At 43.8% G+C, this 25,172-nt stretch overlaps 1 protein-coding gene across 5 annotated transcripts; it reads left to right on the top strand.

The window, feature by feature from the left end:
- Positions 1 to 2,885: 2,885 nt before the first annotated feature.
- LOC309523558 (BTB/POZ domain-containing protein KCTD16-like) lies at positions 2,886 to 24,236 on the top strand. Of its 5 annotated transcripts, none has more exons than XM_082207455.1 (5): positions 2,886 to 3,677; positions 5,600 to 6,406; positions 18,382 to 18,438; positions 23,038 to 23,172; positions 23,598 to 24,236. In XM_082207455.1, exons 2-5 carry the CDS (start codon positions 5,611 to 5,613, stop codon positions 24,131 to 24,133), a joined length of 1,524 nt encoding a protein of 507 aa, XP_082063581.1. In that variant the 5' UTR covers positions 2,886 to 3,677; positions 5,600 to 5,610; the 3' UTR covers positions 24,134 to 24,236. The 5 variants fall into 5 exon arrangements, with proteins under 5 accessions (XP_082063581.1, XP_082063579.1, XP_082063580.1 ...); XM_082207453.1 differs by having other exon boundaries at positions 2,886 to 3,686; XM_082207454.1 differs by lacking the exon at positions 2,886 to 3,677 and adding an exon at positions 3,707 to 3,885.
- Positions 24,237 to 25,172: the final 936 nt, after the last annotated feature.

The raw sequence follows: 25,172 nt of genomic DNA, 5'->3' as shown, positions 1-25,172 counted from the left end.
TAAATTGGAAGGCGCGCATGCGCACTGGAGTACACTGGCGCCTCACCTAAGGAAATGCGCGCGCTCCGTCTGCTGGCGCGCATGCGCTCTGAAGGACACTCGCCTCCGCGAAAGAAATGCGCGCGCTCCATCGGCTGACGCGCACGCGCTCTGGAGGACACTCGGCTCGCCTCAGCGAAAGGCTGAGGGGTGCCGCGCGCAAGGGCCGGCGGGAAGGGGGGGAAGGGCGGGAAAGCGATGGCCGAGGGCTGAGGCAAATCAGGATTCATTCATTCGCATTGTTGTTTTGTTGCGACGGGCGAGGGCTGACGCAAAGACTTGTGCATGCATTCATTCATTAAGTGATACATTTTTGATAGTCATTCAGTGCCTCTTTCGATTACAGTATTTCTGGAAAATTGGAAATTTCATATGTCGGTCCCACTGTAGCTGCAGACTTCCAGCAGATTATGGTCTGGGTCTCGGAAATAAACGGTTTTATGGGGCCAAGCGCCCCTTCTTCAGTGCTGGCCCCACAAACCAGTAAGAAAGCGATTTCGGGGGGGGGGGAGGCTGAAATTCCACCAAGGGCCATTCACAACATCACAAAAATAATAATTTCCAACGCCTTTTTTTAAAAAAATAGATTTTAAGTGTTACAACTATTCCATTCATTGTTAAAAATAACCTTAAAGTTAAAAAAACAAAAAACCACAAGAAACACCAGAACCAATCAATTTTTAAAAAAAGAATTCATTGCAGCCCCTTCAGGTGTTCCATCAGCTGTTCCAGAGGCATCTCTTGTGACAAGGCAGATGTCCAAAGATCCAGGGGTCAGCCCGTGGGCTCTGGATTCAAATCCTTCCCCACCCAGAGGTTGAACTTCTGGTGGCTAAAATGCAGAGCTGGGCAGTTTCCCTGTGAAGAAATAATAATAATAATAATAATAATAATAATAATAATAATAATAATAATAATAATAATTTATTATTTATACCCCGCCCATCTGGCTTGGTTTCCCCAGCCATTCTGGGCAGCTTCCAACTGAACATTAAAAACAGTACTGTAATTCATTTTCACCTCTTTTTTTGTTATAGTTTGTCAAAAAAAAATGCAATAAAGATTTTTTAAAAATAATTTTACTCTCGATTCTGTGTATTTTCTTTTTTCTTTTATCAGTATGTTCTGCCCTATTCTTTTCATTTCCATTTTTTCCTTAAATGCATTACTTTATTTTTGGTATACATGGGTGTAAGGATTAATTCATTTTCACCCTTTAGGATGGTTAAAAGGTAAGGGTAAAGGGACCCCTGATCATTAGGTCCAGTCATGGCCAACTCTGGGATTGCGGCGCTTATCTTGCTTTATTGGCCGAGGGAGCCGACATACAGCTTCTGGGTCATGTGGCCAGCATGACTAAGCTGCTTCTGGCGAATCAGAGCAGCACATGAAAACGCCATACAGCGCCACCCGCGTCCCTTAGAATCATAGAATCATAGAGTTGGAAGAGACCACAAGGGCCATCGAGTCCAACCCCCTGCCAAGCAGGAAACACCATCAGAGCACTCCTGACATATGGTTGTCAAGCCTCTGCTTAAAGACCTCCAAAGTAGGAGACTCCACCACACTCCTTGGCAGCAAATTCCACTGTCAAACAGCTCTTACTGTCAGGAAGTTCTTCCTAATGTTTAGGTGGAATCTTCTTTCTTGTAGTTTGGATCCATTGCTCCGTGTCCGCTTCTCCGGAGCAGCAGAAAACAACCTTTCTCCCTCCTCTATGTGACATCCTTTTATATATTTGAACATGGCTATCATATTCAAATATATAAAAGGATGTCACATAGAGGAGGGAGTTTCTAAAAAAATATTCTTATTGTTTCTAAAAAAATATTTTTAAAAATGCACTAAGGATTCTTTTTTAAAAAAGAATTTTGCTCTCTAAAGAGACTGTCAATCCCTCAAACAAAAGCAATCTTTTTTATTATTTTCCTTTCCCCTTTTTTCTTAAACAAAATTACTTTATTTCTCGTGTATGTGGGTATAAAGATTAATTTATTTTCACTTTTTTGTTATTGTTTGTAATTTTTTTAAAAAATGCAATAGACTATTTTGTAAAAAAAGAAAATAATTTTGCTCTCTAATGAGTCTGTCAATCCGTCAAACGAAAAAAATATTTCATACTCTTTTTCTTTTCCATCTTTTCTTAAATGCATTATTTTATTTTTTATATATGTGGGTGTAAGGATTAATTTATTTTCACCTTTTTTTGGTTATTGTTTATAAATTAAGAAAAAATGCAATAAATGTTTTATTTTACTTTTAAAAAGAATTTGCTCTCTAATTTTGCTCCCCAGGGACGCGGACTTATAAAAAATATTGGGGGGGCCCGGGAAAGCTCGTGAAATGTAAATAAGCTCATGAATATGCAAATGAGCTCATGAATATGCAAATAAAGTGGCACCGCCCCCTCGTGAGCGAATAGGGGAGAGCGTGCTGCGCCTATTAATCAGCTCCGGAACAGCTGATATGCGGGAAATGTGGGGCTAGCCGGAGAAGAGAGGGCGAGCCCCCTCCGCTCCGGCCCTAAACCGCTGAAACCGCCAGGAGGAAGGAAATTCCCCCCGGCAGTGCCTTGCCAGTGGCGGTGGTGCTGCGAAGCAGCGAGGCAGGAGCCCCCGCCCCCGGGGATTCCCTAATCTCGCGGGGGACGGCCGGGGCTCTCCGACTAGGGCGCGCGGCTGGCTGGCTGGCTGGCTGGCGAGGGAGCAGGTGGGGAGGAGGCGGGGGACGGCGGCGGCGCTCTGCTGGAAGGACGCCCGAGATTATTGGGGGGGCTGAGCCCCCCAAAAAATTTTTTTGAGGGGGCTCGAGCCCCCTCAGGCCCCATGGAGTCGGCGCCTATGTTGCTCCCTAAAACAAAAGCGATCCTCCATGGACCATACTATAAAATAAAAAAATCCTGGGAGATGATAAATGGGTGGCCATTCCCATCACCTGAAAGGAAACGATTTCCATGCCCAGGACACAGATTTTTTAAAATGAAACTCGGATTTTTAAAATTCAATGAGGTGTTTTTTAAAAAAAATATATTAAATTGGTTTTTAAAGATTTTTTTGAAAACTGCCATTTGAAGGTGAATTATCCTCTAACGAGACAGCTGATCCCTCAAACAAAAGTGATCCTCCAGAGAATGAGCTATAAAATAAATAAAATTTTGTACATCCCTAATTGCTATCCTAAACCCCTATCCCTATCCGTAACCCCTAGTCCTAGCCCAGTTAGCGCGGAGAAAAGCGAGCGCTCGGCTGCCCTCTTTGGGTACCCGAGGCGGCTGTTGGATGATGCGCCTCCGTCCCCGAGCCTGCCGTCATCGAGCGGAGGGGGCGAGGGGGGGCTGCCGAGGCTTACAGCGGATAAAAACGGGGCCAGACCGGGCTGGGGGCCAGAGGAGACGCGCCGGGGTCGCGGGAGCGAGCGCGGAGCGTGGACGTTGCAGGCCGCTTGCCATCTACGCGCCCTCGCCGCTGAGTCGCACGGCGCGCCTCTCCATCCCTCCTGGCTCCCCATTCTGGATGCTCCCCGCTCGGGGGCGGCGCGGGGCTAGCCGCTCCAGTGGCGGGAGGCAAGGAGGGAAGAGCAGCGGCGGCGGCGGCAAATCCTAGGCTGCCGCGTGGGCGCGCTCGCTTTGGAGAGGACCGGTAGGAAAGGTGGGACCGGACGCGCGTTTGGCGCATCCGAAAGGAGAGAATTCGGTGGGGGCGGGGGTTGGGGCATGTGATCCCAAACCGGTGTGGAACGGGGGTAGCGGCTCCAGTAGGAGGGGGGCCGAGGCGGGATGAGCACCCGCGGCGGTTCCTAGGGTGCCGCTTGGGCGCGCTCCCTTTGAGAGGACCAGTCGCTGGCAAGGTGGGAACGGACGCGCGTCTGGCGCAGTCAGGCGCCGCAGGATCCGAAAGGAGAGAATTCGGAGTTGCTGGGTGGGTGCGGGGCGGCGGCGGAGCATGTGGACCCAAACCGGCGCCCCCTCGGTCTTCCCCAGCTCTTTCCCACGGGGTCTTTTGCGCCGCAGGATGCCAGGAACTCTCTGCCACACAAGTCCTGGGTGGAACCCCGAGCTGTGGGAGCAGTTCCTCGAGGGGGCAAGAAAGAAAGGCACCCCAAACTCGCCGCCATTCACACGCGCGCTGCACCCTTTCGCCTGCCCGGAGACCGTGCGCGCGTCAGGGCGTTCCGACGGGTGCGGCCGCATCCTGCGCGAGGAACCAAGCGACCCGAGGGGGGGAGCCGCTTGAGACGCGGCGCAAAATCCCCTCTTCTTGGGAGACTCGGCTCTTTGTAGATCACACGTGACGACGGGACACGTGGCTCTTTTGCAGGCCGGCTCAAGGCGGAGGGCAGGGTGGGGGTGGCTGGGCGCTTAAATCCACGTGTGCTGAATTTTTTTTATTCATAAACTTAATAATGCAAACCCACTGGGCAATAACAAAAGTTCCTTTAGAAACACCATTTACAAAGACTCTTAGTTTAGTCTCTAGAAATGTGTTATAACATGAAAGAATAATCGATGATCTATGAGGCAAATGACTAATAATTATAAATATCTTTATTAATGTGGAATTAAGTGTTATAACCTGTACAATGCAATTGTAGTTAATGCAAGGCAGTTTCCTATTTGGAATAATAATAATAATTTATCATTTCTACCCTGCCCATCTGGCTGCATATCCACAGGCACTCTGGACGGCTTCCAACAAAATATTAAAATACAATAGTCCTTCAGATATTAAAAGCTTCCCTAAACACAGCTTCCTTCAGATGTCTCCTAAAAGTCTGGTAGTTGTTTTTTTGTTTTTTCCTTTGACATCTGGTGGGTGGGCGTGCCACTACAGAGAAGGCCCTTTGCCTGGATCCCTGTAACTTCGCTTCCCGCAGTGAGGGAACCGCCAGAAGGCCCTTGGCGCTGGAATAATAAAATAATAAATAAAATAAATAAATAAACAAAAAGGAATAAGAAAAGCCTTTTTTTACAGAAAGGTTCGGCCTTGCTGGCATCCTCCGAATATTGACAAGCAGAGTGAGGTTTGATGGCGTTTTTTTATATAGTATCAATATCACTATTGTAGTCCACACTGTTCATGGGGACAGCAGACCTTTGTGTCCTTGTGACACTTAGTGAGTGTAAAATATGGTATTTCTAGTAATATGTCCCATTCATAAATAATGCCAATACTATACACGCCTGTCCATAAAAAAATTATTCAACAGGACTAATTATATTAATGCATCTACCCAAAACCCATTCAATTGTATAATTTTATTGCAATTCATTGTACTGTATACTGTGTATACAAATAGCACACAAACATGATCTAAATTACAATACTTTTATTTGTTTTTTTATCTTATATTTTGGAAATGTGCATCCAGTTGTTTTTCTTTTAAATTTTTCTGGGGACCCCCCCCCAGGAGAGTGGGGCCCTGAGCTAGAGCTTGTTGAGCTTATACATAAATCCAGCACTGGCTGATGGCTGACGCAAATATTCATTTGTTCATTCAAACGGCCTTCGGGTCGCAGCATCTGGCCGCCCTAATGCCTCTTCTCTGGCTGGTTCTTTTTCAGGTGAGTAGGAAATGGCCTTGGCAGACCCCGGCGGTGGCAGCGCCCAACCCGGCTCAGACTTCCCGGAGATTGTGGAGCTGAATGTTGGCGGTCAAGTCTACCTGACTCGCCGCAGCACTCTGCTGAGCGTCCCTAACTCGTTGCTCTGGGAGATGTTTGCCCACAACGGTGCCCGGCCCTTGGCCCGCGACAGCAAGAACCGCGTCTTCGTCGACCGAGACGGCTTCCTCTTCCGCTACATCCTCGACTACATGAGAGACCGGTGCCTCGTGCTGCCGGAAAACTTCCCGGAGAGGGGCCGGCTGCGGCGCGAAGCCGAGTACTTCCAACTCCCTGAGCTGGCCCGGACATTGGCGCCCAAAACCGGCCAGCAGGACTCAGACGAGGAGGGCCAAAGTGACTCCGAGGAACTTTCCCCTGGGCCTGACGCCCCGGGAATCTTGCCTGACGGACAAAACACAAGGATACCCGGCTTCATCACCATCGCCTACCGGGGCTCGTACGCCCTGGGCCGGGATGGCCAGGCAGACGCCAAATTTCGCCGGGTGGCAAGGATCACGGTCTGCGGCAAGACAGCATTGGCCAGGGAGGTCTTCGGTGAGGCGCTAAACGAGAGTCGGGACCCCGACCGGGCGCCGGGGCGCTACACGTCCCGCTACTACCTCAAGTTCACATTCCTGGAGCAAGCCTTTGACCGGCTGGCCAGCGCCGGGTTCCAGATGGTGGCCAGCAATTCGACGGGGACCTGTACCATCGAGCCGGCGGACGGCAAGATCTGGACCTCATATGCCGAATACGTCTTCTACCGTGAGTGACGCTCCGGCCGAACCCAAACACACGCAAAAGCGACCCTCCCTCGATCCTCCCTGTAGAGTGTAGACAAACCAACAAACCCTCTGGCCTCTCCTCCCTCGCTTCCCAAACCGAACCCTCTCTGGAGCCTTCTGAGTAGTGCGACCGTCCTCCCCGGCTTTCTCTGAATCATGGACTTGGACGCTGTGACACGTGGGGTATGTCTGTGATGATGTATCCATTTTGCCGAGGGGAATTCCCTCGGATCACCAAACCGAGATGCCTACCAGGAATATAGGAGCAAAACGGTGGTCTTGATTCGAAAGACAGTTGCAACAGGACTCGCACCCCAAACAAAGGGAACAAAGTTCTCCCTTTCTCCCCTGGGGAAGCAGCATGCACCCATCACAGATACATCATGCATATGTCATGTAAAGGGGGAAATTCCAGGGTGAGTGACTCCTTGACAGCCTAGCTGTCCCCCATGGGTCCATGCGGTCAGTAAAAGGAGGAAGTCCCAGCCCGGTAATTTGGAGCAAAACAGTGGTCAGTAGACCATGATTCTTACTGTTGCGCCACAGGTCCCCCCAGGAGTAAGAACCCCGAGCATGGGGCGATGTCAACTTTTAAAACTTCCTTCTTCCCCCCAGAATACAGTGGTACCTTGACTAAAGTCCAGTCTATTATAACTCCGTTTTGTACTAAGTCCAATTGCAACCCGGAAATGACTGCTCCGGGCTGAGTCATTTTTTTGATATAAGTCGGGCCCGGCGACTGTTTTAGGGGTTGCTTTTTATTATCTGGTTCCTGTTGAGTGTGTTTCGTTTGTTAATTGAGTCCCTTGCTGCTAATCAGAGGCTTCCTGTTGAGTCTGCCAGCTGTTGAGTCTCGAGCACCCATGCAACACAGAGGTGATATTTGGAGGTTTAGTTTTTGCTTTTTTTTTTTTTGCATTTTGGTTTGTGTGGCTTTTTCAGCTTTTTGACTGTGACTTCATTTTATGGGACTGATCTGTGACTGTGGCTTGTGATTTCGTTTTTGTGACTTGTTTTTGTGACTGTGTGGAACTGGTTGATTGTGTGGCTGCAGAAATGGATAAAAGCCCCCCATCCAAACAATGACTATCATCAGTGCACGTAAGGGGAAAAAAAGTTAATTTTTTTCATCTACACTACTGTCTTATTTACTTTATAGCACAGTACTTTGATTATTATAGGGACACGGGTGGCGCTGTGGGTTAAACCACAGAGCCTAGGACTTGCCGATCAGAAGGTCAGCAGTTCGAATCCCCGCGACAGGGTGAGCTCCTGTTGTTCGGTCCCTGCTCCTGCCAACCTAGCAGTTCGAAAGCACGTCAAAGTGCAAGTAGATAAATAGGTACTGCTCCAGCGGGAAGGTAAACGGCGTTTCCATGCACTGCCCTGGTTCGCCAGAAGCAGCTTAGTCATGCTGGCCACATGACCTGGAAGCTGTACGCCAGCTCCCTTGGCCAATAAAGCGAGATGAGCGCCGCAACCCCAGAGTCGGCCACGACTGGACCTAATGGTCAGGGGTCCCTTTACCTTTACCTTTACATTGAGTATTGCCTTCTTTTTATGGATATATGGTCTCGTTAGACAGTAAAATTCACATTAAATTGCTGTCTTAGCAGATGTGTTTTCCATTGTCTAGAACGGATTAATCTGTTTTCAGTTACTTTCTATGGGAAAGCATGCTTTGTTTTAAGTCCGCTTCGTTTTAAGACCAGACTTCCGGAATGGATTACGGTCTTAAATCAAAGTAACACTGTACACTTCACATAGCATCGTTGAGACATCATCACGACATCACTAGCACGTCGCAAATGGGGAGGGGTATACGGGGGTAACGCAAGTTCAATATCATATGCCTTTCCCGACACCCCTTATGTCCAAAATCTGTTTTGGGGGCCTAATCCCCCGTTTCCGGGGCCAGATGTCAGCCTTTCCCAGGGACAGTCTCGGGGTTTACAAATCCATCCCTAGATTTCATTTCATGTCCCTGGATTTCTGTTGTCAGTGTTCTAGATCTATGAATAGGGAATGAATCTTGTGTGATTGGTTCAACTGCACAAGACACATCATACGGGGATTTCTAGTGAGGCAACATGGTGGACGCCACAGACACCATATCACTACAATAATCCATGAAATATTTTTTATACATGTCCCATTTTCTAATAAAGGTTTGATCAGGGCGGTTTCACGGTTTCTCTGTTAACTTTGCCTATTATTATTATTATTATTACAGTGGTGCCTCGCAAGACGAAATTAATTCGTTCCGCAAGTCTCTTCGTCTTGCGGTTTTTTCGTCTTGCGATGCACGGTTTCCCATAGGAATGCATTGAAAATCAATTAATGCGTTCCTAGGGAAACCGCCTTCAGACCAGGTCCGGGGACAGTCTGTCCCCCGACCTCTTCTGAAGGCTGGGGGGGGGGGACAAGGGCTTTTCTTCCCACCCCCAGCATTTTAAAAAACCCTGGGACAGCGGAGGACTTCTCCGCTGTCCGGGGCGATTTAAAAGCCCCTGGGAAGGCAGGCAGGGGGGACAAAGACTTTCGCCCCCTGCCCGCCTTCAGAAGGTGTCCCCGCCCCCCCTCCCCGCTTCGGAACAGCGTTCCGAAGTGGGGCGGCTGCGGCAGGTGTCCCCGCCCCCCCTCCCCACTTCGGAACAGCTTTCCGAAGTGGGGCGGCTGGGGCAGGTGTCCCCACCCCCCGCCCCACTTCGGAACGGCTTTTCGAAGTGGGGCGGCTGGGGCAGGTATCCCCGCCCCCCCGCCCCACTTCGGAAAGGCTTTCCAAAGTGGGGCGGCTGGGGCAGCGTCCGCGCCCCCCCTTCGGAACAGCATTTTAAAATCTCCCCGTGTCCCGGGAAGATTTTAAAATGCTGGGGGTCGAGCTGCCGACCCCCAGCATTTTAAAACCTCCCCGGGACACGGGGAGATTTTAAAATGCTGGGGGTCGGCAGCGCTTCGCTCCCGACCCCCAGCATTTTAAAATCTCCCCGGGATAGAGACTTCTCTGCTGTCCCTTGGAGATTTTAAAATGCTGGGGGTCGGCAGCGAACGCTTCGCTCCCGCCCGCCAGCATTTTAAGATCGCCCGGGGCAGGCGGGGGGGGGAAGGCAGGCGGGGGGAGCAAAGACTTTTGCCCCCCGCCAGCCTTCAGAAGAGGTCCTCTTCTGAAGGCCAGCTGTGGGCGAAAGTCTTTGCTCCCGACCGCCAGCATTTCCCTATGGGCTTTCGTCTTGCGATGCAAGCCCATAGGGAAATTCGTCTTGCGAAGCGCCTCCAAAACAGAAAACCCTTTCGTCTTGCAGGTTTTCCGTCTTGCGAGGCATTCGTCTTGCGGGGTACCACTGTATTAAAGATCATTTCTTTGTTCTAGCACATCTCATAGACAAGTATTATTATTATTATTATTATTATTATTATTATTATTATTATCATTATTATTACTATTATTAAGATCACTGCTTTGTTCTAGCACCTCTCTTAGACAAGTATTATTCTTATTCTTTAGGATCATTGCTTTGTTCTAGCACGTCTCATAGACAAGATTTATTTATTTATTTATTTATTTATTTATTGTAAGATCTATTATTTGATTGTTGATGTAAACCTCCAAAAGGCATTTTGTACCATCAGGTTTCAACTTCTATCTTCAGTACTTTAATGCTATGGCTAGCGGCTGATGCAAATAAAAGATTGTCCGGATCTGGGGAAAAAATAAAAAAGTAAAACCAGGTTTGTCCATAACAAAAAGGAAAATTGGGATATTTGTTCCATTACATCACATTCTAACATCTATCGTCTCTCAACATTTCTTTGTCTAACGCACTATGTATTTCTGTTCTCTCAGTTGAATTTTGACGATAATATCTGATCTTGGATCACAGAAGTTCTTCAAAGGCTGCCACAGACACCATATACCTACAATAATCCATGATATATTTTTCATACATGTCCCGTTTTCTAATAAAGGTTTGATCAGGAGAGTTTCTTGGTTTCTCTGTTAACTTTGCCTATTATTATTATTATTATTATTATTATTAAAGATCATTGCTTTGTTCTAGCACAAATCATAGACAAGTATTATTATTATTATTATTGCTTTGTTCTAGCACAAATCATAGACAAGTATTATTATTATTATTATTATTATTATTATTATTATTATTGCTTTGTTCTAGCACAAATCATAGACAAGTATTATTATTTTTATTTATTTATTTATTTATTTAATTTCTATACTGCCTGATACCCGAAGGTCTCAGGGTGGTTTGCATAAAATACCAAATGCATAAAATCAAAACGAAACCAACAACCCAATTTAAAACAGAAATATTGAGGATGTTTGCAGAAATAAAGCAAAGCGAAAAGAACTTAGAGACAAAATTGGAACAGGTGGACAATAAAATTGGAAAAATGGATAAAAAGATTGAGGAGACAGTAAGTGAGTTAAAAGGACAGATTAAAGAGGTATCAAAAAGAGTGGATGAGGGATTAAAGAAGACAAAGCAGGAAATGAAAGAAATGAAGCGAGAAGAAGAAAGAATGAGGAATGAGATAGCAGATCTAAACAGAATACAGGAAGAAATAAAAGACTCCATTGCAATGAATGAATTAAAACAGAGAGAGATTAATTTAAGACTGAGGCAAATCCCGGAAGTACAAAATGAAAATATAAAGGAAAGATTAGTAAAAGAAATAGCACAGTGGATGGAGGTAGAGGAGGAAGATGTGGCAAGGACAATTATAAATGCATATAGAATGAAAATAAAATCAAGTAAAGCCAGGAAATTCCCAGGGGACTGTTTAGTCACATTTAAAGATAGAGAGATGAGGAACCTGATTTTGCAAAGAAACAGGGAAAAGAGATTATATATTGACGGACATTACATAATCATATTTAAAGATATTCCAATAAGGCTGTTAAAACGAAGAGAACCCTATAAACCATTAGTGCAATTGCTCAAAAAGAATAGGATTGACTTCCGATGGGAATTTCCGGAAGGTGTCTCCTTTTTTTATAAAAGGGTTAAAAGAAGATTAACCAGCCCCGAGGAAATAGGAAAGTTTATAAGAAGATATAAAGAGCTTCAGCCGGGAGAGGAGGAGTTGAAAGGTGCAGAAGGGGGACTTAATTTGAGGGAAGAACTAGAGTTAGGGGAAGAGGAAGATCAAAACAGAGGAGAATTAGAAGAAGACGAAGAGGAGGAAGAAGGAGAGGAGATAGAAAGGACATAGAGTAACACCTAAATTAGAGCAACACTTAATTAACATGTCTTTAAAATTATGGAATTGGAATATTAATGGAATGAACGACAAGAAAAAACGGAATGGAATCGAACGCATTTTAAAAAAGAAAAATTTAGATATTATATGCCTCCAAGAAACACACGTGGCCAGCAAACATAAAAAAATCCTTATTAATAAGAGGCTAGGGAATGAATTTATCTCTTCGGATAAAAAGAAAAAAAGAGGAGTAATACTCTATATCAAAAATAACATCGAAGCACACCAATTGTTTAAGGACGAGGAAGGGAGAATAATAGCAGTTCGCATTAAATGGCAAGGCGAAACGTTGATAATAGTGGGGATCTACGCGCCAAATGGAAATAAAACGGAATTTTTCAGACTATTGGAAGAGAGATTATTTGAATACTTAGATCAAAAAATTATAATAATGGGGGATATGAACGGGGTGGTCTCAACGGAAATAGATAGACTAAGAAAAACAAAGACAGAAGGAGGGAAATTACCTAAGACATTTTTTGAAATGGTCAAGAACTGTAACTTAGTAGATATATGGAGATTGAGACACCCCTTGGAGAAACAATATACATTTCACTCCGAACCAAATCAATCGATGTCAAGATTAGACCAAATATGGATATCAAATGAACTGACAATAAGAATTACAAAAATTGAAATCCAGGCTAAAGTTATCTCTGACCACAACCCCATAACAATGGAGATGAGAGGAGTTGAAAAACGAACCTTTAGATGGAGACTAAATGATAATCTATGGGACGACCAAAAATTTGTGGAAAAAATACGGACGAGACTATTTGAATATTTTACAGATAATTTAGACAAAGGGGTAAAAACAAGTGTGGTATGGGATGCCAGTAAGGCTGTAATGAGGGGCCTGTTTATTCAACAAAACGTGTGGAAAAGAAACAACAAAGAAAGAAGATCTAAGGAGATTTTGAGACAGATTATGGATTATGAACAAAAATTGACTAAAAAACCAAACAATGAAAGGCTACTGCAGGAAATAAAGTCCCTCCAAACACAATTTGCAATGTTAATAAATAAGGAGGTGGAGTGGAATATTAAAAGACTAAGACAGAAAAATTTTGAATTTGCCAATAAGTCAGGGAAATGGCTTGCATGGCAAGTCAAAAAGAAAAAGGAACAAAAAACAATTAACAAAATACAATTAAATGGAGAAGAGGTAATAGATCCAAAAAGAATTAGAAAAGGATTTGTGGATTTTTACGAGCAACTATATAGAAACAAGGACAAAAACAACAATAGGAAAATAGAAAGATATCTAAAAGAAAAAATGGTGAGGAAAATCTCGACAGAGCAAAAAGAAAGGTTAAATGCCCCAATTCTCAGAGAAGAGGTGGAAGAAGTGATAAAGGAATTGAAAAGAGGGAAAGCTCCTGGCCCGGATGGGTTTACTTCAAGTTATTACAAAGAAATGAAGGATATATTGATGACTCCGTTAGTTAACGTGATGAATAACATCTTAAAAGAAAGAGAGATCCCAAGTACTTGGAAGGAAGCATTTATCACAATAATTCCAAAACAAGACGCAGATCTAACTCAAGTAAAAAATTACAGACCCATTTCTTTATTAAATACAGACTATAAGATCTTCGCTGGAATCTTAGCAAAAAGATTAAAAAAGATATTAATAAAGACCATCCACAAAGACCAAGCGGGCTTTCTACCGGGAAGGCAAATAAAAAACAATACAAGAAGTATAATTAACATAATAGAATATTTATCGGATAGATATGACAAACCAGCTAGTTTAATTTTTGTAGACGCGGAGAAAGCCTTCGATAACGTAGCCTGGGATTTTATGTTGAGAAATTTGGAATTTATGGATGTGGGTCAAAAGTTTTGGAATGGGATAAAGGCAATATATACAGAACAGAAGGCGAAGTTGATAATAAATAACGTCATCACTGAAGACATAAAAATTTCCAAAGGAACAAGGCAGGGCTGCCCGCTTTCGCCACTCCTCTTCATAATTGTTTTGGAGGTTCTTCTAAATGCGATAAGGCAAAATAAACAAATTAAGGGAATAACATTAGGCTCAAATGAATACAAGGTTAAAGCCTATGCTGATGACGTGGTCTTAACGGTAGAAGAACCTATAGATAGCATAAAGGGAATTATAGAAGAGATGGAGGAATTCGGGAAGCTAGCAGGATTTAAATTGAATAAGAGCAAGACTAAAATGATTGTTAAAAATCTGGACCAAGATAAGATACAACTATTACAACAACAAACAGAAATCGAAGTCGTAAATAAGGTAAAATATTTAGGTCTCTGGCTCACTAATAAAAATATTGATCTATACCAAAATAACTACATCCCGGTTTGGAACGAAATTAAAAAAAATTTGGAGATCTGGGCCAGGATGAAACTATCTTTCTGGGGAAGAATATCTATGGTGAAAATGATGATACTCCCTAAAATGCTATTCCTATTCCAAACGATACCCATAATAAAAGGCACTAAAAACTTTAAAGAATGGCAAAAGGCGATCTCCAGATATGTCTGGGAAGGAAAGAAGCCCAGAATTAAGTTCAAGTTTTTAACAGACACAACGGAAAGAGGGGGCTTTGCCTTACCAGATATGAGACTGTATTACGAGGCTGCATGCCTGTGCTGGATAAAAGAGTGGATAAAGCTGGAAGACACAGAGTTACTGGATCTAGAAGGGTATAAGAACAGATTTGGGTGGCATGCATACCTGTGGAGGGATAAAATAAGAGCACATAAGGGATTTTGCAACCATATCTTTAAAGGACCCTTGATAGAGGTCTGGAATAGGTATAGGAATATATTAGAACCAAAAACCCCACATTGGTTGTCCCCATTAGAGCTGATAAGTGTAAAAAAAGTTAATATGGAGAAAAAATGGGGCAGGTATGGAGATATGGTAATGAAGGAAGGAGCGAAGTGGAAAATAAAACCATATGATCAGGTTAAAATATTTACATATGACTGGCTGAGCTACTTCCAGATAAATGAAATATTTAAAAAAGAGGTGAAGGAAAGGGGTTATGAAGAAAAGGTATCGATATTTCAGAGAGAGATAATAAATAATGATTGTAAAAACCTGTCAAAAATGTATAATATACTGTTAGAATGGAATACGAGAGAGGAGAAAGTTAAAAAGGTGATGAGTCAATGGGCAAAGGACTTCGGCTACGATATTCAACTAGAGAATTGGGAAAAACTGTGGAGAGTGAATATAAAGTTTACCGCTTGTGTGTTACTGAGAGAAAATATGATGAAGATGCTATTCAGATGGTATATGACACCTGTAAAATTAGCTAAGATGTATAAAACAGATAACAAATGCTGGAAATGCAGACAAAAAGAAGGAACGTTCTATCATCTATGGTGGGAATGTACGAAAGTTAAAGGCTTCTGGGATGAAATTTATAATGAAATCAAAAAAATACTAAGCTATACTTTCGTAAAGAAACCTGAAGCTTTTCTATTAGGCCTGGTGGGAAAAGATATTAAAAGAAAGGATTGTAAAATCTTCCAGTATGCGGTAACGGCAGCCAGAATTGTGGTAGCGCAGAAGTGGAAGCAGGAAGAAAGCCCAACGATAGCAGAGTGGAGACTAAAATTGATTGAATATGCTGAGCTGGATAAATTAACAGGGAAAATTAGATATATTAAGGATCAAAAGTTTATTAATGACTGGGGGAAATTTGTGGGCTATCTGGAGAACAAATGTCTTGTAAATACAACGCTAGTGGGATTTAAAGAGGCACTGTAAAGCATTAAGAGGTACTGCTTATTGGAAATAATGTATGATGGGAGGTATAAATGGCAGTATGAACGATCGGAATGTGTTATAAAGAAACAAATACGAATGAATGTCAACGACGCTGAAGGAAGTCTAAAATGTATGAGATGTACGCAATACGTATATAATGTATATATATGGAATACGAATAAAATTTTAAAATGCAAAAAAAAAAAAAAAAAAAAAAAAAAACAACCCAATTAAAAAAACCTAGAAGAGCCAGCATTTTTTTAAAGGGTATAGGATGCTAAGAAAGCGCCTGGTGGGCTTGATGCGGCTTTCATCAATTTGATTTTTAAATAATAATAATAATAATAATAATAATAATAATAATAATAATAATAATATTTATTCAGTTTCCCATTTTCTCCTGGGGATTCCAGGCCCAGACATACCAAAAAAATGCAAAAAGGAATATTCTTGTATGCGACAGAAACAGCAAGAATATTCATCGCAACAAATTGGAAGGGAGAGAAAATCCAAACAAAATGAGAGTGGCAAAGTAAGTCATTGGAGTTTGCAAAAATGACAAAAACAGAGGTAATACTGAGATTTATTAAAAAATGGGACGTGTTCAGAAAATAACTAGAGGATTATTGCAGTAAGATGACATCAGCGGCAATGTTCGAACAACTCCTGTGTTTGGATGTGCAAATATAAGAGAATATAACATTGGCAAAGATTATTAAAAAGAAAATAGAAATAATTTTTGTTGTCTATTTTTTAAGACAGATAACTTTGATTTTTTGCCTTTTTTTGAAGTTTGAAAAAGCAATCTAAAAAGGGAGAAAATAGAGATTAATAGTTTTTCAGATCAGGAAATACATGGTGAGGTGGTGTAGCACCCTGCTTGTGGTTAACGCTTAGCTGGAATGAAATATTCAACGCAGCAATAGAGAAATTAAAATAATATTTTATTTGTCGGACAAATAAATGAGAAACACAGTGGTATATGGTTACCAAAGCTCTGCCCACTCCAGCCCTGATGGCCAGTACTTATATTCCCTCAGCCCAGCCCCCTTGCTCCTCCTTTGGCTGCCTCTGTCCAATCAGCCTGGTTGAAATTCCTATTGGCTGTTTGCTAGAACCAATCATAAAAGATACACCCATTTCCTATTACCTTTTATGGGAGACAAAGTGCTATATTTCCTTCTATCCATAAATGGCAGACAAGTAATAATAATAATAATAATTTTTTTTATTTATACCCCGCCCTCCCCAGCCAAGGCCGGGCTCAGAGCAGCTTACAAGCAATAATAAAAACAAGATGAATGATTACAACTTAAAAACAAAAATAAAATACAACATTAAAATAATGGAACATTAAAATATTAAAATGTAGCCTCATTGCAGGAGAAGGAAAAGAAAAAAGAAAATGGGGGGGAGGGAATCAAATTGGCTCCAAGCCAAAGGCCAGGCGGAACCACTCTGTCTTACAGGCCCTGCGGAAAGAAATCAGATCCTGCAGGGCCCTGGTCTCATGAGACAGAGCGTTCCACCAAGTTGGGGCCAGTGCTGAAAAGGCCCTGGCTCTGGTTGAAGCCAATCTAACTTCCTTAGGGCCTGGGACCACTAGGGTGTTGTTATTTATGGACCTTGAGGCTCTCCGTGGGGCATACCAGGCGAGGCGGTCCCGTAGGTACGAGGGTCCTAGGCCGTGGAGGGCTTTAAAGGTCAAAAGCAGCACCTTAAATCTGACCCTGTACTCCACCGGGAGCCAGTGCAGCTTGTAAAGCACTGGATGAATATGCTCCCATGGCAGCCATATATCTTACATTTGCCTCGACCAGGCACCTTAATTATCAGATTATCTTTGCCCTATTGCCCTATTCACTCCAAAACAGATGGCTAATGGTTTTAATTTTTATCTTAAACAGAGATCTTGGGTTCACCTTCTCACACACCATCAATGAAATAAGAATCTAACATAAGAATCTAACATTTCTTACTTTCTAAATCCTTTGCATAATTACATTTAAGCCAATATATTTCATACATAACATAGATAGATTTTTAGAAGGAAAGGCCTTTTCAAAGTAAAAAGGAACTTTAATAAAAACAGTATCCAAAAGCTTAGATCTTAGATCTACACCCCCTTTCAAGCCAGCTGCTGTTTCTATTAGCTCTTGCCGTTTAACCTTAGGAAGATGTGGCTCAAGTCTAATGGGAGGCACATGGTATTACAATAAATTTTACTATTTACCAACTCTCAATTAGTGTTTTTGCAGCTTGATTGTATTCTGTAATTTGTATGGTCAGTGTGACCTTTTGCTCCCAGCCTGTAATTTCCTTTTACAACCCTGAGGCACTGCTATAGATCAGAAGGGCCCTGTTTAGGAAGATAAATATCTGCCAAAGCACCCAGCCAGCTGCTTTATGCCTGGCATAAAACATACAGACATTTGCAAATATATTTTAAAGCTCATTTTAAAATGCAGGCCTTGATCTGATGCCTCAATGGCAGGAGGTCATAGGAATTTAACAAGAATGGATTGAGCAAATGTTGATATTCTTTGGTATTTTCGTTTGGGGTTTTCATACACTTTTCTTTAATTTCCCCAGAGGGGTTGGGGAAACCTAGGCAGATGGGCAGGGTAGAAATAATAAATTACATTATTATTATTATTATTATTATTATTATTATTATTATTATTAATATTATTATTATTATTATTATTATTATTATTATTATTTCCAATAAAGCATTTAATACAAGAAGAAGAAGATACCAGTGTGTTTCAAAATAGCAACGGGAATTCCTAAAATCACTATCCAGCCTTTATTTAAATAATAGCAGCCGGCTTGAACTGAAATAGGAGATTGTTATGTTATGAGATTGATCTTCTCTAAAGCTGCCATTTGCTGATTACTTTCTCTCCCTTTCTTCCTTCCTCCAGGTCCTCCGGTTTGTCAGGATTCCCAAAACTTGTCAGGAGAACACCCCCATTTCCCAGGTAAGAAGAGTTCCACTTTCTCTTTCTCTCTGTCTGTCTCTCTCTCTCTCTCTCTCTCTCAAGTCTCTATAAAAAGTGCAAGCCAGATTCTTTCTTTCTTTCTCTCTCTGTCGCTCTCTCCGTGTCTTTCTTTCTTTCTTTCTTTCTTTCTTTCTTTCTTTCTTTCTTTCTTCCTTTCTCTCTCTCTCTCTTCCCTTCTTTCCTTCATGAGTTCTTACCATATCCCACAATTAACTGCATCTCCGCATTTTCCAAATAATTATACAAATCACATATAAAGATAGAATAAAATTTGACATAACAAGCACCTTCACATTCTTGCCAGAGGTTTTTAATGTGTACAGTGATCTTTTCAATTAAGGAAAAGTCTGGCTTAAAAGAGATGTAGAGCTGGGTCTCATGTTCAACCCGCCAAGTGTTTTTAGTAGGTCATTCCAGCTTCTCCGGGGCCACTTCTTCTCCTGCCTTCCCATAATCCTATTAGCCTGAGAGAAGGGACTGAGCTATAAGAGGAAAAAAGCCCCTCTCTTAGCAGCCCCGCCGACAGCTTGAGATTTTAAATCTTTAAATCAGTCGCTCACGTCAGGATAGCTCCTTCGGCCTGCTGACAAGCTGCTGGAGAATAATAATAACAACAACAACAACAACAACAACAACAACAACAACAACCCTATCCCTAATGTTGTTGTTGTTTAGTCGTGTCCAACTCTTTGTGACCCCATGGACCAGAGCATGCCAGGCACTTCTGTCTTCCACTGCCTCCCGCAGTCTGCTCAAACTCATGCTGGTAGCCTCAAGAATCTCGTCCTCTGTCGTCCCCTTCTCCTTGTGCCTTCCATCTTTCCCAACATCAGGGTCTTTTCCAGGGAGTCTTCTCTTCTCATGAGGTGGCCAAAGTATTGGAGTCTCAGCTTCAGGATCTGTCCTTCCAGTGAGCGCTCAGGGCTGATTTCCTTCAGAATGGATACGTTTGATCTTCTTGCAGTCCGTGGGACTCTCAACACTCTCCTCCAGCACCATAATTCAAAAAGATCCATTCTTTGGCGATCAGCCTTCTTTATGGTCCAGCTCTCACTTCCATACATCACTACTGGGAAAACCATGGCTTTAACTATACGGACCTTTGTTGGCAAGGTGATGTCTCTACTTTTTAAGATGCTGTCTAAGTTTGTCATTGCTTTTCTCCCAAGGAGCAGGCATCTTTTAATTTCGTGGCTGCTGTCACCATCTGCAGTGATCATGGAGCCCAAGAAAGTAAAATCTCTCACTGCCTCCATTTCTTCCCCTTCTATTTGCCAGGAGGTGATGGGACCAGTTGCCATGACCTTTGTTTTTTTGATGTTGAGCTTCAGACCATATATTGCACTCTCCTCTTTCACCCTCATTAAATTCCTTTAATTCCTCCTCACTTTCTGCCATCAAGGTTGTGTCATCTACATATCTGAAGTTGTTGATATTTCTTCAGGCAACTTTAATTCCAGCTTGGGATTCATCCAGCCCAGCCTTTCGCATGATGAATTCTGCATATAAGTTAAATAAGCAGGGAGACGATATACAGCCTTCTTGTACTCCTTTCCCAATTTGGAACCAATCAGTTGTTCCATATCCAGTTCTAACTGTAGCTTCTTGTCCCACATAGAGATTTCTCAGGAGACAGATGAGGTGATCAGGCACTCCCATTTCTTTAAGAACTTGCCATAGTTTGCTGTGGTCGACACAGTCAAAGGCTTTTGCATAGTCAATGAAGCAGAAGTAGATGTCTTTCTGGAACTCTCTAGCTTTCTCCATAATCCAGCGAATGTTTGCAATTTGGTCTCTGGTTCCTCTGCCTCTTCTAAATCCAGCTTGCACTTCTGGGAGTTCTCGGTCCACATACTGCTTGAGCCTTCCTTGTAGAATTTTAAGCATAACCTTGCTAGCATGTGAAATGAGTGCAATTGTGCGGTAGTTGGAGCATTCTTTGGCACTGCCTTTCTTTGGGATTGGAATGTAGACTGATCTTCTCCAATCCTCTGGCCACTGCTGAGTTTTCCAAACTTGCTGGCATATTGAGTGTAGCACCTTAACAGCATCATCTTTTAAAATTTTAAACAGTTCAGCTGGAATACCATCACTTCCACTGGCCTTGTTATTTGCAGTGCTTTCTAAGGCCCATTTGACTTCACTCTCCAGGATGTCTGGCTCAAGGTCAGCAATCACACTACCTGGGGTGTACGGGACATCCATATCCTTCTGGTATAATTCCTCTGTGTATTCTTGCCACCTCTTCTTGATGTCTTCTGCCTCTGTTAGGTCCTTACCACTTTTGTCCTTTATTATGGTAATCTTTGTACGAAATGTTCCTTTCATATATCCAATTTTCTTGAACAGATCTCTGGTTCTCCCCATTCTGTTGTTTTCCTCTATTTCTTTGCATTGCTTGTTTAAGAAGGCCTTCTTGTCTCTCCTTGCTATTTTTTGGAAATCTGCATTCAATTTCCTGTATCTTTCACTATCTCCCTCACATTTTGCTTGCCTTCTCTCCCCCCGCTATTTGTAAGGCCTCATTCGACAGCCAATTTGCTTTCTTGCATTTCTTTTTCATTGGGATGGTTTTAGTTGCCTTATGAGGAACGGCTAAGGGAGCTGGGCATGTTTAGCCTGCAGAAGAGGAGGTTAAGGGGTGATATGATAGCCATGTTCAAATATATAAAAGGATGTCACATAGAGGAGGGAGAAAGGTTGTTTTCTGCTGCTCCAGAGAAGCGGACACGGAGCAATGGATCCAAACTACAAGAAAGAAGATTCCACCTAAACATTAGGAAGAACTTCCTGACAGTAAGAGCTGTTCGACAGTGGAATTTGCTGCCAAGGAGTGTGGTGGAGTCTCCTACTTTGGAGGTCTTTAAGCAGAGGCTTGACAACCATATGTCAGGAGTGCTCTGATGGTGTTTCCTGCTTGGCAGGGGGTTGGACTCGATGGCCCTTGTGGTCTCTTCCAACTCTATGATTCTATGATTCTATGATTCTAGTTGCTGCCTCCTGTATAATGTTGCGAGCCTCCATCCATAGTTCTTCAGGCACTCTGTCCAGCAAATATAAATCCTTAAACCTGTTCCTCACTTCCACTGTGTATTCATAAGGGATGTGACTTAGATTGTATCTTACCTGTCCAGTGGTTTTTCCTACTTTCTTCAGTTTCAGCTTGAATTTTGCTATAAGAAGCTGATGATCTGAGCCACAGTCAGCTCCAGGTCTTGTTTTTGCTGACTGTATAGAGCTTCTCCATCTTTGTCTGCAGAGAAAATAATCAATCTGATTTCGATGCTGCCCATCTGGTGATGTCCATGTGTAGAGTCGTCTCTTGTGTTGTTGGAAAAGCGTGTTTGTGATGACCAGTTTGTTCTCTTGGCAGAATTCTATTAGCCTTTGCCCTGCTTCGTTTTGATCTCCAAGGCCAAACTTGCCAGTTGTTCCTTTTATCTCTTGACTCCCTACTTTAGCATTCCAATCCCCTATAATGAGCAGAACATCCTTCTTTAGTGTCACTTCTATAAGGTCTTGTAAGTCTTCATAGAATTGGTCAATTTCAGTTTCTTCTGCACCAGTAGTTGGTGCATAAACTTGGATTACTGTGATGTTAAAAGGTCTACCTTGGATTCACATCGAGATCATTCTTTCATTTTTGAGATTGCATCCCAGTACAGCTTTCGCCACTCTTTTGTTGACTATGAGGGCCACTCCATTTCTTTTACGGGTTTCTTGCCCACAGTAGTAGATATGTTAGTCATCCAAACTGAATTTGCCCATTCCCATCCATTTTAGTTCACTGATGCCCAGGATGTCAATATTTATTCTTGCCATCTCATTTTTGACCACATCCAACTTACCTAGGTTCATGGTTCTTACATTCCAGGTTCCTATGCAATATTTTTCTTTACAGCATTGGACTTTCCTTTCGCTTCCAGGCATATCCGCAACTGAGCATCCTTTCGGCTTTGGCCCAGCCGCTTCATCAGCTCTGGATCTACTTGTACTTGTCCTCCGCTCTTCCCCAGTAGCATGTTGGACACCTTCCGACCTGAGGGGCTCATCTTCCAGCGTCATAACTTTTATATGCCTGTTGTCTTTGTCCATGGAGTTTTCTTGGCAGGGATACTGGAGTGGATTGGCAGTTCCTCCTCCAGGTGGATCACGTTTGGTCAAAACTCTCCACTATGACCTGTTCATCTTGGGTGCCCTCCTTGGCATAGTTCATAGCTTCTCTGAGTTATTCAAGCCCCTTTGCCACGGCAAGGCAGTGATCCATAAAGGGGAGCAAGGCAGTGATCCATGAAGGGGCTATCCCTAATACCTGTCCCTAACTCCTATCCGTATCTCTAACCCTTATCCATAACAACAACAACAATCTACCCTGGTTGGTCCCTGCCAGTTTTGATATTAGATTGTAGATCGCAGCCGACTTCAAGTTGGACATGCCTGGATATGACGATTGTTGGTTACATGTATTTTCAGCAACTTGGAAATAAAGTTGGGGAGGGAGATGCTTGTCTTAGTCCTCTCTCTCTCAGTAGTAGTAGTAGTAGTAGTGATTTATTATTATTTATACCCCCCCCCCAGGAAGCCTCTGGCTCAGCGTGGCTCAGCTGCCTTCTGCAGCACCGGTGGGAACAGAGAAGGACGTCCGGAAAAGCCTCGCCTCTTCCTCTGAGCCCATTTTGGACCTCCGGACAGATGCGGCATCCGTGCTTCCAGGTGAGATGCTCAAGAAAATACCCTTTTAGAGTTTAAATTGGGAGAAATAAACGCAGTAGACGGACAAAAGATTCTCAAGAGGAGGAAATCACATGGCAGGAAGCTGGTTACAGGTGCGTTTGAATATCTGAAGTTCAAGGCTTCCGGCTAAGACCCATGGGATGCCCTCCTCAATGAATAAAGATGCGCCAGTCTTGGGCATAAGGAACAGTAAGAAGCTAAAGCCCCCCCCCCCCCCGCTGGCTGAAGGCAGGCTGGGGGTTACAAAGAAGTAGGAGGAGGGGGTTGGACTCGATGGCCCTTGTGGTCTCTTCCAACTCTATGATTCTATGATTCTATGAGTGGGTTATTATTTACTCATCTCTTCTTCTCCTCCTCCTCTCCTCCTCCTTCTCCTGCTTCTTCCTCCTCCTTCTCTCCTCCAGCGTCCACCATCCCCACCAGCACCACACCAACCGCCCCGCCAACTGCCACGGAGCACCCCACCACCACCCTCAAAAGATCCCCCGTGCTCCCAGCCGGGGCCACCACTGAACCGGCCCCACCAGACCTACCCCAGAGCTCCAAGGAGGCCACCCAGGAGAGACCTTTCTCTTCCGCCAACTTCTCCCCCGACCCAGATCCGGTTTTGCCCCCTCCTCCGGATCAAGACCCCCTCCCGGAAACCAGGGGATCTTGGGGGTCCTTGCCGTGGCCGGAGGCCCCTGAAGAGTGCGGCCCGCCCCGGCCCACCACCTTGGACTTCTCCAAGCCCCTCCAGAAGCTGGAGGAGGTGAAGCAGGTGGGCGTTGAGGAGAACGGGCTGGAGCGTGGCCCGCCGCCTCCCGGCGAAGAGAGGAAGGCTCTGCAGTTGGAGCTGGGCAAATGCATTGAGGACTTTCGGAGAATCCGAGTGCCCGCCTCGTTCCCCAACAAGAAACGGGCGTGGCAAAGCGAGCTGCTCCAGAAATACCAGCTCTGAGGGACTCTCGTGGATCCATCAAACGGAAGCAGTCATCAATGGACTGTACTATAAAATAAAGGAGACAGTTGTAGATGAGAAAAATAAAAATGGATTTCCCCCCTGACCTGCAGTGGTGATAGTCGTTGTTTGGATGGGGGGCTTTGATCCATTTTGGTAATGCCATCCATCCATCTGGAGCTGAACCGGGTTCCGCACAGTCGCGAAAACAAAGAAACCAAAAAAGCGGCAAACTGAATCTGCTCCGGAAGTCTGTTTGACGTCCGAAATGTTCAGAAGCCGAGACGCAGATTCCAGTTGGCACAGGCACCCCGGAAAGGACCACCAACAGCTGCGTCGGACATTCAGCTTCCAAAAAACTTCCAGAAACCAGAACACTTACTTCTGGGTTTGGGGCATTTGGGAACCAGGGTGTTTGGGTACCAAGACATTTGAAAACCAGGGCGTTTGCTACCAAGGCGTTTGGGTACCAAGGCATTTGGGAACCAGGGTGTTTGGGAACCAAGGTGTTTAGAAACCAGGGTGTTTGGGAACCAAGGCGTTTGGGAAGCAGGGTGCTTGGGAACCAGGGCTGATGCGGTCGATGTTTGTTGGAAGTACGAAGGTTATCGCCTCTGGCATGCAGAGCATCCCTGGGTGTGTTCGCAGGAATGCATTTCGGATTAATTCGATTTTCCGGTCCATTGTGATTCCCTGCATGCTCCAGCGCATTGTCCCAGCATGTTGGTTGTGGCCAAGACAGTCTGCCAAGGGAAATGCTGTTATTGTACTGTTAAAGGCTGTATTTTGCAGCTTCATTGCTTTCCAGGAATGGTTGCCAGGAAAACCCTGCTCAGCAAACACACCTCACCAAGGAGGCCAGTGGTGGGTGGAAAAATAGGCGCAATCCAGCACAAAACACGTACACTATATTAACTGTTTCCATGCTGTGGCAGCCACTGAGCAAGATGACGTCAGTTTTTTTAGATACTCTCAATGTTTCAGGAAGAAAAAAACCGTTACACACAAACATATATTCATTGAACCAGTGCTTTTTATT

Source organism: Podarcis vaucheri (assembly GCF_965113315.1).
Source record: "Podarcis vaucheri genome assembly, chromosome: Z".
Taxonomy (NCBI): domain Eukaryota; kingdom Metazoa; phylum Chordata; class Lepidosauria; order Squamata; family Lacertidae; genus Podarcis; species Podarcis vaucheri.
This window is presented reverse-complemented; position numbering and strand designations above follow the sequence as displayed.

Excerpts from the sequence above, each read along its gene's own strand:
- LOC309523558 (XM_082207455.1), top strand. The coding sequence starts at position 5,611 with ATGGCCTTGGCAGACCCCGGCGGTGGCAGCGCCCAACCCGGCTCAGAC. Across the intron at positions 6,407-18,381 it reads TGCCGAATACGTCTTCTACC|GTCCTCCGGTTTGTCAGGAT; the intron begins GTGAGTGACGCT and ends TCCTTCCTCCAG. Across the intron at positions 23,173-23,597 it reads TGCGGCATCCGTGCTTCCAG|CGTCCACCATCCCCACCAGC; the intron begins GTGAGATGCTCA and ends TCTCTCCTCCAG.